Raw genomic sequence first — 13843 nt, 5'->3', positions numbered from 1 at the left:
TCACCCAGGCTGGTGTGCAGTGGTGCAATCTCGGCTCACTGCAACATCTGCCTCCCGGGTTCAAGTGATTCTCCTGGCTCAACCTCCTGAGTAGCTGGGATTACAGGCACATGCCACCATGCCCAGCTAATTTTTTTTTTTTTGACAGAGTATTGCAGAGGTTGTGGTGAGCCGAGATCACACCACTGCACTCCAGCCTGGGCAACAGAGCAATACTCTGTCTCAGAAAAGAAAAAAGAAACTTAATGTTGGGTGGACAAAGCAAGTTGCAGAAGACAACATATAGTCAACCATTTTGATAAACTTAAAAAAAAAAACTGGCTGGGCACAGTGGCTCACACCTATAATCCCAGCACTTCGGGAGGCCAAGGTGGGTGGATCACCTGAGGTCAGGAGTTCCAGACAGCCTGGCCAACATGGTGAAATCCCATCTCTACTAAAAATACAAAAAATTACCCGGGTGTGGTGGTAAGCACCTGTAATCCCAACTACTTGGGAGGCTGAGGCAGGAGAATCACTTGAACCCAGAAGGCGGAGGTTGCAGTGAGCCAAGATCGTGCCATTGTACTCCAGCCTGGGCAACAAAGAGAGACTCTGTCTCAAGAAAATAAAATAAAGAAATAAAAACTAAAGACTACATTTTTCAGGATTACATACATACATTTGAAACTATGGAAACAAGATAAAAGATATTAAGGATCATTATTAAGCTATGTTTTCTGATCTCAATATGATTATGACAGAAGTAAGAATTAACTCAAAGGGGTAAGCCCAAAATCAAGTATAGCAGTTCCCTAGAGGACAAAGCCAAGAGACAGTAGCAAGTAGAAGTAGCACGAAAATAAATGCAACATTATCAGTGCTGTTCTGGTTCTTAAGGAAAATGGCGCATTCATAAGTGTTCATTTACACTAGAGACTCGGAAAGGTGGATGGGAAGGTGGGAGATAGGTAAGGGATGACAAATTACCTAATGAGTACAATGTACACTATCCCTTTGATGGCTACACTAAAAACACAGGCTTCACCACTGTGCAATATATCCATGTAACAAAAGTGCACTTGCACCCCCAATTATATTTTTTAAATGTTTATAAGTTTTTTATAAAGTGAGCCAGACGCAGTGGCTCACACTTGTAATCCCAGCACTCTGGGAGGCCAAGGTGGGCGGCTCGCTTGAGCCCAAGAGTTTGAGAGCAGCCTAGGCAACATAGTAAGACCTGACTCTACAAAGAATACAAAAAGTTAGCTGGGCGTGGTGGCATGTGCCTGCAGGGTCTGCTACTTGGGAGGCCAAGGAGAGAGAATCATATGAGCCTAGTAAGTCGAGGCTTCAGTAAGCTGTGATCACACCACTGCACTCTAGCCTCAGCAACAAAGTGAGACTCTGTCTCAAAAAAAAAAAAGTGTTCATTTTGTTGTCACCTTTGGACAGTACAGCGGTGGCATTTATAACTTGCATTTATATTACATATATTCTCTTTCTCAAATATTATATAATTTTAAAATATATTAAACAGACACTTGCTCTATTGTTCCAGAGGTTTAATATTGTCAAATCTGACTTAGTTCTGTCGTACAGAACTCATCACAGATAATTAGGAAGTTTTGGGTCAGATGGTTGCAGGATTTTTCTTTACATTTACAGTTTTTAAAATATTTCAAGATGTGCCCATTTGTAAACAAGCATGTTCTTAGCATTTATTCTAGCAACTTGGTTTGCAAGCCTTTTGGTATGCAATCCAGCAAAAAATTTGAAAATATCATATTCATGTGTTTTTCCCAAAGGTTTGAGGAAATGAGAACAGTTCTTTCCCTTCCTAAAAGGGCCTAAATTCATATATTTTTCATTCTTGGAGGAGGAAAAGATATGTTCCTAATGATGAAATTCCAATTAACTACCACTAACAGTTCCCTTTTGCCCTCTCTCTTTTGGTCTCCACGAAGCCCTGCTCCTACTCTGGAAGAAGTCAACGCCTGGGCTCAGTCATTTGACAAATTAATGGTCACTCCAGCAGGAAGGAATGCATTCCGTGAATTCCTCCGAACAGAATTCAGTGAAGAAAATATGCTCTTCTGGATGGCCTGTGAGGAACTGAAAAAGGAAGCTAATAAAAACATTATTGAAGAGAAAGCAAGGATAATCTATGAAGACTACATTTCTATACTTTCTCCTAAGGAGGTATGTGACCACGAAATGCCTTTTCCCAAGGCTGTTGGTAAAATTAACTTGGTGCAAAAGTAATTGCCATAGGCCGGGCACAGTGGCTCACGTCTGTAATCCCAGCACTTTGGGAGGCTGAGGCGGGCGGATCACCTGAGGTGAGGAGTTGGAGACCAGTCTGACCAACATGGTGAAACCCCGTCCCTACTAAAAATACAAAAATTAGCCTGGTGTGGTCATGGACGCCTGTAATCCCAGCTACTTGGGAGGCTGAGGCAGGAGAATCGCTTGAACCTAGGAGGCAGAGGTTGCAGTGAGCCGAGATTGTGCCATTGCACTCCAGCCTGGGTGACAACAGCAAAACTTCATCTCAAAAAACTAAACAAAAGTAATCGCCTTTTTTTTTTTTTGAGATGGAGTCTCACTCTGTCGCCCAGGCTGGAGTGCAATGGTGCAATCTTGGCTCACTGCAACTTCTGCCTCCCGGGTTCAAGCGATTCTCCTGCCTCAGCCTCCAGAGTAGCTGGGATTATATGCGCGCACCACCACGCCCGGCTAATTTTTGTATTTTTAGTAGAGACAGGGTTTCACCATGTTGGCCAGGATGGTCTTGATCTCTTGACCTCGTGATCCACCTGCCTTAGCCTCCCAAAGTGCTGGGATTACAGGCGTGAGCCACCGTGTCCGGCCTCACCATTACTTTTAACTTTTTCCAGAAAAATGCACAAAATTTTTCACCAATTTCAGAGGACATTTGGAGCCGCTCTGCAGGTCCACAGTCAAAGGGATCTGAATACCGTGAATGCGGGTGCAGCTGTTTTCTACATTTTGCAGTTGATGTTCTGGGTCAAGCTGAACATGACCAAACAGCTGCACCCACATTCACGGTTTTCAGATCACTTTGACTGTGGACCTGCAGAGGGGCTCCAAGTGTCCTCTGAAATCTGTGAAAAATTTTGTGCATTTTTCTGGAAAAAGTATCCCCTGGAGTCTCCATTTGACACTGAACACTGTTTACAAATATTATACCCTACGACGTTCCTTTAAATAAAATTATCTTGTTATTCTGAGAAAAATCTTGTAAATACAAGATTGTATCTTGATGTTATAGAGCAGCAGCATCACAGATGTGATACTGATGCTGAAAAGGTTTTCCCCAGGCTGGCCTTTTCATATTCAAGAAATTATCAGATGAATGAGATTGGGCAAGTTTCCACCTGTCAGTGTTTCAGTTTCTTCAAATCTAAAATGTAGGAGGCCAGCCCTGGCACAGTGGCCAACTTCTGTAATCCCAGTATTTTGGGAGGCCGAGGCAGGTGGATCACCTGAGGTCAGGAGTTCGAGACCAGCCTGGCCAACATGGTGAAACCCCATCTCTACTAAAAATACAAAAAATTAGCCAGGTGTGGTAGCATTCACCTGTAATCCCAGCTACTCAGGAGGATGAGGCAGGAGAATCACTTCAACCCAGGAGGCAGAGGTTGCAGTGAGTAGAGATTGCATCATTGCACTCCAGCCTGGGCAACAAGAGCAAAACTCCATTTCAAAAAAATAATAAAATAAAATTTAGGAGGTCAGATCGTTCTCAAATTGGGTGCCTTGTAGCTCTAATTATAAAACTATTAGTTATTTCCTACTATGTGCCGACAGGAATGTCAGGTTGAAGAAGCAGGGCCTCTCCTGTCATGGAGCTCCTGGAGATGTGGGCGGACAGACCAGGACCCCTGGCCACACGCTCAGCACTCACTGGGGCTCGGGGGTGAGCCATCCACAAAGGGGTGGGCGAGAATGAGAAAAATACCCAAGGAGGCTACAGATGGACCAAGGATAGTGAAAAGGAAATTTCCACAAACACAGCAGGATGGGGACATCCCAGGAGACAGGACCAGGTGAGCCCAGGGGAAGAGCATGAAGTTGTGTGATCACTGCAAGTATACATAGATTGTGCCGGAAGGGGAGGGTGCTTACCAAACTATTAGGGCTGGGGGCAGGCAGCAGGAGGAGACTTAGAGAAGGGGTAGTTGGAGAGCATGGAGAGGTTTGGGCATCATGGCGAAGTGTCTGGATTTTTAGCTTGGGAAGCCCTTGGATTTTAGCCTGTTTATATCATCAAATTTTGATTTTTGAAAGACCAGTAGGGCTGCAGAGTGAATTTGGAGAACACCAGGGGCAGATGATGTTAGAAAACTAATTCAGGAGTCCAGAGGGACGTGGTGAGGGCCTAGCTAGGCCAGCTGAAGACGCTAGAGAGGAAGAGTCGGACTTGAGGCAAACCCCACCGTCTCAAATGACTCCCATATGTCTGGTGTAGGCAGACCAGGTGGTGGGGTCGTTGGCTTACTTAATTTCGCGTCGTTACATTTTGCTTTCTTAAGTTTGCGTTGTTAAATTGGTAATATTCAGTTGACATGTTTGAATACTGAGTACAAAAAGTTATTTTCATTTTGAATTAATAAGGAGCAAGATAATTTTTGTCCTTTATGGCTTCCACATATTTTTATTTTGTCATGATTTTTTTTAAGGCAAGGTTTTTCATCAGTCTTTTAAAGTATTATACAACCAAAAACAGGCCGGGCACGGTGGCTCACGCCTGTAATCCCAGCACTATGGGAGGCCGAAGCAGGCAGATCACCTTGTCTAGGAAGAGCCAAACATCAGAGCAATCAACATCTCCTGTGGGCTTAGTGAAATCCAAGCACTTTAATTGTCATTAAATCACCAAAAACATAAGACATTACCATCATCATCATCCCCACTTCAGGGGAGGAGCTCACTAGGACACAGAGTTTACCTTGCCTGAGGCCCCACAGCTATGCAGTGACAGGGATGGATTTTGTTTTGTTTTTTGAGATGGAGTCTCGCTCTGTTGCCCAGGCTGGAGTGCAGTGGCATGGTCTCGGCTCACTGCAACCTCTGCTTCCCGGGTTCAAGCGATTCTCCTGCCTCGGCCTCCCGAGTAGCTGGGATTACAGGCACCTGCCACCATGCCCAGCTAGTATTTTTTATTTTTAGTAGAGATGGGGTTTCGCCATGTTAGCCAGGCTGGTTTCGAACTCCACAGCGCTGGGATTACAGGCGTGAGCCACTGTACCCAGCCAGAGCTGGAATTTAAACACAGGCATTGTCTGCCCTCAGGCCCTGTGATTGGAACCTTCCAGGGTTTTGAGTCAACTTCCACTTCACCCCTGTGCCCAACCCTCCGGGCAGGCCAGCACTCATCCCCAGAGCCCTGCCACTGTGGGCCAGCAGGGGAAGCCTGGGCCTCCAGGCGTCAGCCCCCACGTTACAAGGAAATGAGCAAGGGGCAGTCTGTGCTGCCTGTTTTCTTCAAAGCAGCAGTGTGAGCCCCGCCAGCATCACTTAGAACTTGTGGGAAATAACAAGCATCAGGGGCCCCTACACCTACTGAGTCTGGGGTGGGGCCCAGGAACCGCTCTCACAAGCCCTCTGGAGCCTGCTGATGCCACTGACATTTGAGAACTGCGTTGATTATGCTTTTGGTTTCTCTTTTGGCAGTTTGGATTTTTTGGATGATCTTGTTTGGTTTGAGATATTTAAAAAACAACAAGGCCAGGCACAGTGGCTCATGCTTGTAATCCCAGCAGCTAGAGAGGCCGAGGCAGGCGGATAACCTGAGGTCAGGAGTTCGAAACCAACCAACACGGAGAAACCCCGTCTCTACTAAAAAAGTTAGCAGGGTGTGGTGGTGGGTGCCTGTAATCCCAGCTACTCGGGAGGCTGAGGTAGGAGAATTGCTTGAACCCAGGAGGCGGAGGTTGCACTGAGCTGAGATCGCACCACTGCACTCCAGCCTGGGTGACAGAGTAAGACTCTGTCTCAAAACAAAACAAACAACAAAAAAACCAAAAACAAAAAAACAAAAACAACAACAACAAAAATCCCCACAAGCTCTAGGAGTTTGGGATAGAGATACAACTAAAGTCTCTAATACAGCTCCTACTCGTTTCTGTCGACAGGTGAGCTTAGACTCCCGGGTGAGAGAAGTGATCAACAGAAACATGGTGGAGCCATCCCAACACATATTCGATGATGCTCAACTTCAGATTTACACCCTGATGCACAGAGACTCATATCCTCGATTCATGAACTCTGCTGTCTATAAGGACTTGCTTCAGTCCTTATCGGAGAAATCTATTGAAGCATAGGATTTTTCAAATATATTTATTAATAAAATAATAAAAGAATTCATGGGCTACATCTAGCACAGGGAATTTAGAGGTTGTAGCATCTTCTGCTGGAGTAATACTCAGGCTATTCTAATAACAGATGATTCCTTCAACAGACTGCTATATATTCACCATGTAAACTGCAGCCACCTTTAGTGATACTTTTGAAAAAAAATAAATAAAGGGATATGGCTGTTGTAGAAAGATAGCGTATTTGCATTTACAATAACAGTAGCATGTTGTCAGTGGCAAAGGCTACACAGAAGGCTTCCTGCTGCCCGGAGCAGGTACATCCACCAGAGCAAAGGGAACCACTTTTATTTTGCATGAGTTTGGTAACTGATTACTCTCCCCTCAAAGAAAAGACATTCAGGTGTTTCTCAACGACATCTTCTGTCCATCAAGCTCGGTTTGAATACGTCACTTACCAGTGCCATTCATTACAGGACCCAAATTCACAGTTCATAAAAGATGTGACCACTACATGTAAAAATAGCATTCTACTTGATCTTACAGTATGTATGTATGTATGTATGTATGGAGACATATGTGTGTGTGTGGATTTCTACATGGTTAATGGAAAGCACTGTGCTCTGAAGTGGATCAGTCTCAAGTGTCTGGTAACAGAAGCAGTGCTTAGAAAATTCTTTTGTTGAAAAGAGTTACTGTTATTATCAGAATTTGCCAACCTAAAGAATGAATTTTTAAATTCATAACTTGGTCATGTTCACAACAAAACTGTGAAATAAGCATATTTCCATTTTTATTACTGAAAGAAATATGGGCATTTTCATTCTCTAAAGAAATAAAGCACAAGAATTTTATCTCAATCTTTACTTTTCCATATGTACGTATTTGGGAAATAGAAGATTAAGAAAGTAGGGATACGTGCAGCCTATCTTTTAGCTCCCAGACTAGGATTCTGTCCTTAGATCCCACTATTTTTATCATAGGTAAAAAGAATAACTTCTCATAGGTAAAAATACCGGTTGGTAGACCTAGACCATCCTGAAGAAATCCATCTCTACATAGAATAGGAAACACACTCAAAATCTGGGATGCTCTGAGTAGTGGGAAAGACGCTACTTTGCAGGAGGCGGCACCGTGCTCCTGCCCTCGAGGGGAATGGTTCTCCTCTGGGTCCTTCTCCCTCCCTGGCCCCTCCATAGCCTGCCTGTATCTTCATGACTCAACTCAAGCCCCAAACCCAAGCCCCTCTCCTTCATTCTCAGGAAACCATTTTACCTCCTACTCTACTATGCAAATTGTGTCCCTAAGTCCCCTCAACTTCCCATGCAACCTATAAATATATATAGATCAGTGTCTATTCTCATCTCCCTCAGTCCAGTCCCAGAGAACAATGTGCTCTCCTCCTTTTTGAGGTGTCAATCCCTTACATGTGCTTCCAAGTTTTCCAATCTCATTTCTTACTAAAAAAAAAGGATGTGATTGCAAATAAGACATAAACCCTGCCCTCTAGTAGTTTACATTCAGTAAAGGCAGACAGACATGTCAGTGGCAACTCTGATATAGTAAGAACCACAGCAGGGAAAGAACAGCGCTGTGGGAGTCACGAAGGGTTATGGAAAGATTCTGGTGGAGATGGCACCAAAGTCAAAATCCAGAGAACAAGAAGAATGGATGTGTTGGAGGCAGAGAGGGCACTGGATGAGATGGTATTCATAACTGAGTGACCCCAAAGGAATCGACATGCTGAGAACGAGGGAAGACACACATGAAAGGACATGTTGTAATCAGTTGGATGGAGGGATCTGGGTGGGTGAGTCTAGGCTGGCGTACTGATTTTGGGGTTTTTCAGCACATAGGGGAATAAGATTGCCTGGAGAATTATGCATGAAAAGATAGCTGAGGGTAAATCATTGCAAGGATAGACAGAACTGAGAGCCCCAAAGGAGATTTAGGATTCACCTTGTCAATAAAAGTAAGAAGAGTCGGGGAATATGGAAATATGGCAACAAATGCATGGGAGTGTCTCGATGGGCGGTGGTGAACAGTGGTAAATGAAAGACTCTTACTTAGAGCTTTGTTCCAGCAGTTTCTCCCCACCCTCCTGTATCACTGAGTTCACCTTGGCTTTTTTCCGCACCGTAAGCATGCTCGATTTCCCGGTTAAAAACAAACGCGCGTTCCACTGTAACAGCTGCCTCCTGTCGCCCCCTTTCTCATCAGACCTTTCACAATAGCCCACACTTGCTGTCTCCGTTTCCTCATCTCCCCATTCTCACCTTGAGCTGCTCCAGTGCCCTCAACTTCTCCAAGGAGGCCTCTCCCCGCCAAGTCTACAGCGCGGTTTTCCCAGCCTTCTCAGTGGGCTGCTCAGCTCCTGATATCACGGATGACTCCTTCCTTGAAACAGCACTTCCCTCAGCTTCTGAGGTGCTCTCCTAGTTCTCCATATTCTCTCTCTTCTTCGTTTCCTTCCCAGGCAGAAGAGCACAGCAGCTAAGGGCTTGGGTTCTGGAATCAGACTCTCGGACTCCTCTACTGGCCATGTGGCAGTGGGAACTCAGCCGTTCTGGGCCTGCTTCCTCATCAGTGAAATTGAGGATAATAATGGTGCTAATCCCTGGTGTTGCTGAGGATTAAAGCGAGTCCATGTACAATACAGTAAGCACTTACTACACGTTAGTCGCTGCTGTTATTACCTGGCCATTAAATGTGGTGGCCCCTAAGGCATGGACTTGGGTTTCCTTTTCTTGCCAATCTGTATGTTCTCCCTTGGTCCTCATATCCCCTTGTTTAAAATACCTACCAATCTACTGATGGCTACCAAATTGGGATCAAGACTTTTCTCCTGAACTTGAGAATCAGCTCCCAGCTGGCCATCTCCATCGGTGTATCCCACGGAGGGTGGAACACACCACCGCTTGGTTGTGACTCATGACCCCACTGCCTCCATACCCCAAGCCTGGCCCTGCCTGCAGCCCAGTGACCTAGTCAATCGCCTAAGCTCTTATCTGGTGTTAACTGTGACTCTTCCCTCCTTTTCTCTTCCCACACATAATCACCCAGCCTTGCCAATTTTACCTCCTAAATATTTCTTACCTGTCTCTTTCTTTCTTCCGACCCCCATCATCTCTTATCTGCATCATTGCCAAAAGAGCTTCCTGGTCTCCTGCTCCCAGTCTCAGCCCATTCAAATCCATCTTTCAAATGCCTACAAGGTGGTCATCCTCACATAAATTTCTGCTTGTCACCATCCCTCCACTCCTTAACATCTTTCAGTAGTTCCTGATTGCCTGGAGTCAAATACTGAGTTCTTGGCCCAGCATAATAAGCAAGGCCCTCTGCAGTAGCCTTACTGCCTCCCTAGCCAGCTTTGTTTCTGTTTCAGTCTCTAGAACACAGATGTGTAGAAAAGGTGCATATGCCACTCAGACCTTCATGACTGTTCCTGAAAACTTGGTTTCTGCTCTCCCTTACCTGCTCCCTCTAAAGTTCCACTCTTCACCCAGCGAACTCCTATCATTTCTATAAGATTTGCCTCCTCCAAGAAACCTGACCTCTTTCGTCATACCTACATCCTGTGTTTGGGGGCCATTTTTTAATGTTGCAGAATATTCTGCACAATATTTACCATCTGAGTCATTATAAATTGAGACTCCCATCTCAAAAAAAAGTGATATGTATATATATGTGTGTTTATACAATGAAATATTAGCCATAAAAGTAAAGAACTCCTGCCGGGCATGGTGGCTCATGCCTGTAATCCCAGCACTTTCGGAGGCCGAGGCGGGCAGATCACGAGGTCAGGAGTTCGAGACCAGCCTAACCAACATGGTGAAACCCTGTCTCTACTAAAAATACAAAAATTAGCTGGGTGTGGTGGTGTGCGCCTGTAATCTCAGCTACTTGGGAGGCTGAGGTGGGAGCATTGCTTGAACCTGGGAGGCGGAGGTTGTGGTAAGCTGAGATTGTGCCATTGCCCTCCAGCCTGGGCAATAAGAGCGAAACTCCGTCTCAAAAAAAAAAAAAAAAAAAGTAAGGAACTCCTGCCATATGTGACAGAATTGATGAATCAGGATAATGGACAAATCGTGAGGACATTATGATAAGTGAAAGAAAGACAAATACTGCATAAAATAGTTAAACTCATAGAAGCATAGAATGGTGGTTGCCAGGGGCTGGCGAGAGGGGAAGTAGGGAGCTGCTGTTCAATGGGTATAAAGTTATATAAGGTAAGTGCTAGAGATCTGCTGTACAACATTGTGCTTATAAATATAAAAATTTGTTAAGTGGGTAGATCTCATGTTACCTGTTCTTACTCAATAAAAAAATTGAAAAAGATGGACAGATCAGCAAAACATTAAGATAAGTCAGCCTGATATTAACCCATAACCTTAACGCTCCCCTAGATCTCTTTTGCTTCTGCAGGTTAACTGGAAATCTTAGCAGTATTCTCACAGCTTTTGATGTTTTGTATCAGCTCTTTTATTTAACTCAAATATTCACCCAAAATAATTTAAGATTTTTTTTCACTTGCTTGTGAGAGCAACCTGTTTCAAATTAGCTTAAGCACAAAGGAAAATGTTTTCCCCTCATAAGCAGGAAGTCTACAGTAGTTCCAGCTTCCACATGGCTGGGTCCAGACGTCCGATATTATCAGGACTCTCTCCATCTCAACTCCCCTCAGCTTCATCATACACAAAGGATCTCTGCATGTAGTAGGCAAAAAGCTGCAGGGAGCCCCAAACGCAGCTCAAGCTGGCTTAGCTGTCACTGTTCATATGGGAATCTCAAGGACGGGCATGGGGTAGGGGGGACACTGTGAATGAGACCTGCCGGAGTCATGTAGAGAGGAGAAGGGGCGAAGCTGCCCCTAAATAAATTAGGAAAGCATTTGGGAACTAATGCTGAGTTCATTCATGAGTTCACTAATGCTGAGACAGAACCTATACCTATCACAGTCCAAATTCCAGTGCTCTCAGTTTTTGCTTTTTTAATACCTGCTATACTTTCACATTGGCATTATCACACAAATAACGTTTACTTCAAAGTAGTTCAGTCACCCAATTATAAAAACACTTGGACCAATTTAACCAGACTGTATGGGATATCACATATGAAATGTGTCTCTTTGAAATCATGGCCATTAAGGGGAAAAATAAAAATTAGCTATCTTTATATAGCATCCAGGGAGAGGAATCAGAACAAGGTAAGTCACCTGAGACAGCTCCCTGTGCTTTCAATTTCCATCTTCCAGCTGGATAAACAAGTACAAGAGTACACTGAAACTGTTGCATCACTTTGCAGAAATAAAGCACCAAAAGGGATCTCCCAACACTCTAACTCCTTACATTCCTTATTTTAAAATTGGAGTCTAAAACATGACCAACCATTAGTTATCCACTCTACCTCTGCAAGTCCTCGACCCATGGAACATTCTTTCTTTCTTTATATCTTAGCTCTTGAACAGCCAAGAACATCATGTAACACATTGATAAAGACATATCCAAGAAAAACTATTTCATGAGCACCTATGTGACAGGCATTCTTCTGGATGCTAGAGACAGCAGTGAACACATTTCCCACAAGAACTTAACTCCACCTCTACTAAGTTATAGCTGTTGATTATCGAATATAGCCATGATTATAAGCTGTTTTTTCCACTCTATTTCACTATTACTTTTTATTGACTTCAACTTACTTAAACATTGTTCAACATAATTCTTCCATTACTTCCTAGGAATTTGTCAGTAACTCTGTCCTATTTCCTGTGAAGTAGTATCCTTAACATTGGTCCTTTGTTTTTCATATGTGGCTTTTTTTTTTTTTTTCTTTTTATTGAGACAGAGTTTTGCTCTTGTTGCCCAGGCTGGAGTGCAGTGGCACGATCTTGGCTCACTGCAACCTCCACCTCCCAAGTTCAAGCAATTCTCCTGCCTCAGCCTCCCAAGTAGCTGGGATTACAGGCATGTGCCACCATGCCCAGCTAATTTTGTATTTTTAGTAGAGACAGGGTTTCACTATGTTGGTCAGGCTGGTCTCAAACTCCTGACCTCAGGTGATCCACCTACCTCGGCCTCCCAAAGTGTTGGGATTACAGGCGTGAGGCACCGTGCCTGGCCTCATATGTGGCTTTCACTAGTAATTCAGTGATTATCCCCATCGGGTTTCCCAGTGGGATATACAATTCCTTTTGAATCATTAATTTTCTACAACTAAATACAACTAAATAAAGGGGAGATAGAAAACAATTTTTTGTTTTTTAAAAATTTTATATAGAGACAGGGTGTCGCTATGTTGCCCAGGCTGGTTTCAAACTCCTGAGCTCAAGCAATCCTCTTGCCTTGGCCTCCCAAAGTGCTGGATTACAGGCTAAGCCACCTCACTGGTCTGGTTTGTTTTTTTGTTTTTGTTTTTGTTTTCTTAAGATAGGGTCTCATTCTGTTGCCCAGGGTGTTGTACAGTGGTGCAAACACAGCTCACTGCAGCCTCAATCTTCTGAGCTCAAAGGATCCTCCTGCCTCAGCCCCCTGAATAGCTGAGACCACAGGTATGCACCACCATGCCCAGCTAGTTTTTTTATTTTTTGTAGAAACAGGGTCTTGCTTTGTTCCCCAGGTTGGTCTCGAACTCCTGGGCTGAAGCAATCCTCCTGCCTCAGCCTCCCAAAGTGCTGGGATTACAGGTGTGAGCCACCAAGCCCAGCCTGGGAACAACTGTTGAGTGAAACTCTAAATCACAACTCTAACTGTAGTTTTTATTTTGAGAAATGGCTGGGCACAGTGGCTCAAGTCTGTAATCCCAGAACTTTGGGAGGCCGACGCAGGCAAATTGCATTAGCCCAGGAGTTCAAGACCAGCCTGGGCAACATGGCCCATCTCTAATAAAAGCACAAAAATAGCTGGGTGTGCTGGCGTGCACCTATAATCCCAGCTACTCGGGAAGCTGAGGTGGGAGGATCACTTGAGCCCAGGAGGTGGAGGTTGCAGTGAGCAGATTGTGCCACTGTACTCCAGTCAGGGTGAATGAGTGAGACCCTGTCTCCAAAAAAAGAAAAAAAAGAAATAAAGAAAAAAGAAATAAAGTCAATTCAAATCCACAAATTACAATTTGACCCACAAGGACAACGACTATGTAGCTATAATAATTCAAAGCACAGCCTGTTATTTCTTTTGCTGTCTTCTTAATACTTAAAATATTTGCCATTTGTAAGATTATATATAGGTTTAAGTGATTGGGTGAATATAAATATTTCTGAATTTTTGCCACAGCTTAGCAAAATTTATAAACCAATGCTCGTCATCATCCAGGTAAGCTAGAAAACCAAGATTGTCATTTTCTGCTTTCCCCAGGATGGTTCTTCATTATCTGCCAGTATATTTGTCTAATTCCTTTGCATGTTCATTTAACACAGTTACTTTGCCCTCAAAGTAAATATCATAAAATATTACCCTTAATATTTACTTCTGATTACTTTACAAATGTCTAGTATTGGGCCGGGCATGGTGGCTCATGCCTATAATCCC

The 13843-nt window shown here is 44.0% G+C and overlaps 1 protein-coding gene across 5 annotated transcripts in view; it reads left to right on the top strand.

Moving 5' to 3' along the window:
* Positions 1 to 7180, top strand: part of RGS20 (regulator of G protein signaling 20) — a 110028-nt gene extending 102848 nt beyond the window's left edge. For all 5 annotated transcript variants that reach the window (XM_004047012.5, XM_019032482.3, XM_019032484.3 and 2 more), the window contains 2 exons: positions 1947 to 2181; positions 6141 to 7180. In XM_004047012.5, coding sequence (XP_004047060.3) covers positions 1947 to 2181; positions 6141 to 6329 — 424 coding nt within the window. In that variant the 3' untranslated portion in view covers positions 6330 to 7180. The remainder of the gene's footprint in view (positions 1 to 1946; positions 2182 to 6140) is intronic.
* Positions 7181 to 13843: the final 6663 nt, after the last annotated feature.

The sequence above is a fragment of the Gorilla gorilla genome, chromosome 7, assembly GCF_029281585.2.
Source record: "Gorilla gorilla gorilla isolate KB3781 chromosome 7, NHGRI_mGorGor1-v2.1_pri, whole genome shotgun sequence".
Taxonomy (NCBI): Eukaryota; Metazoa; Chordata; class Mammalia; order Primates; family Hominidae; genus Gorilla; species Gorilla gorilla.
The sequence above is the reverse complement of the archived record's forward strand: the minus strand, read 5'-3'. Positions and strand labels throughout refer to the sequence as shown.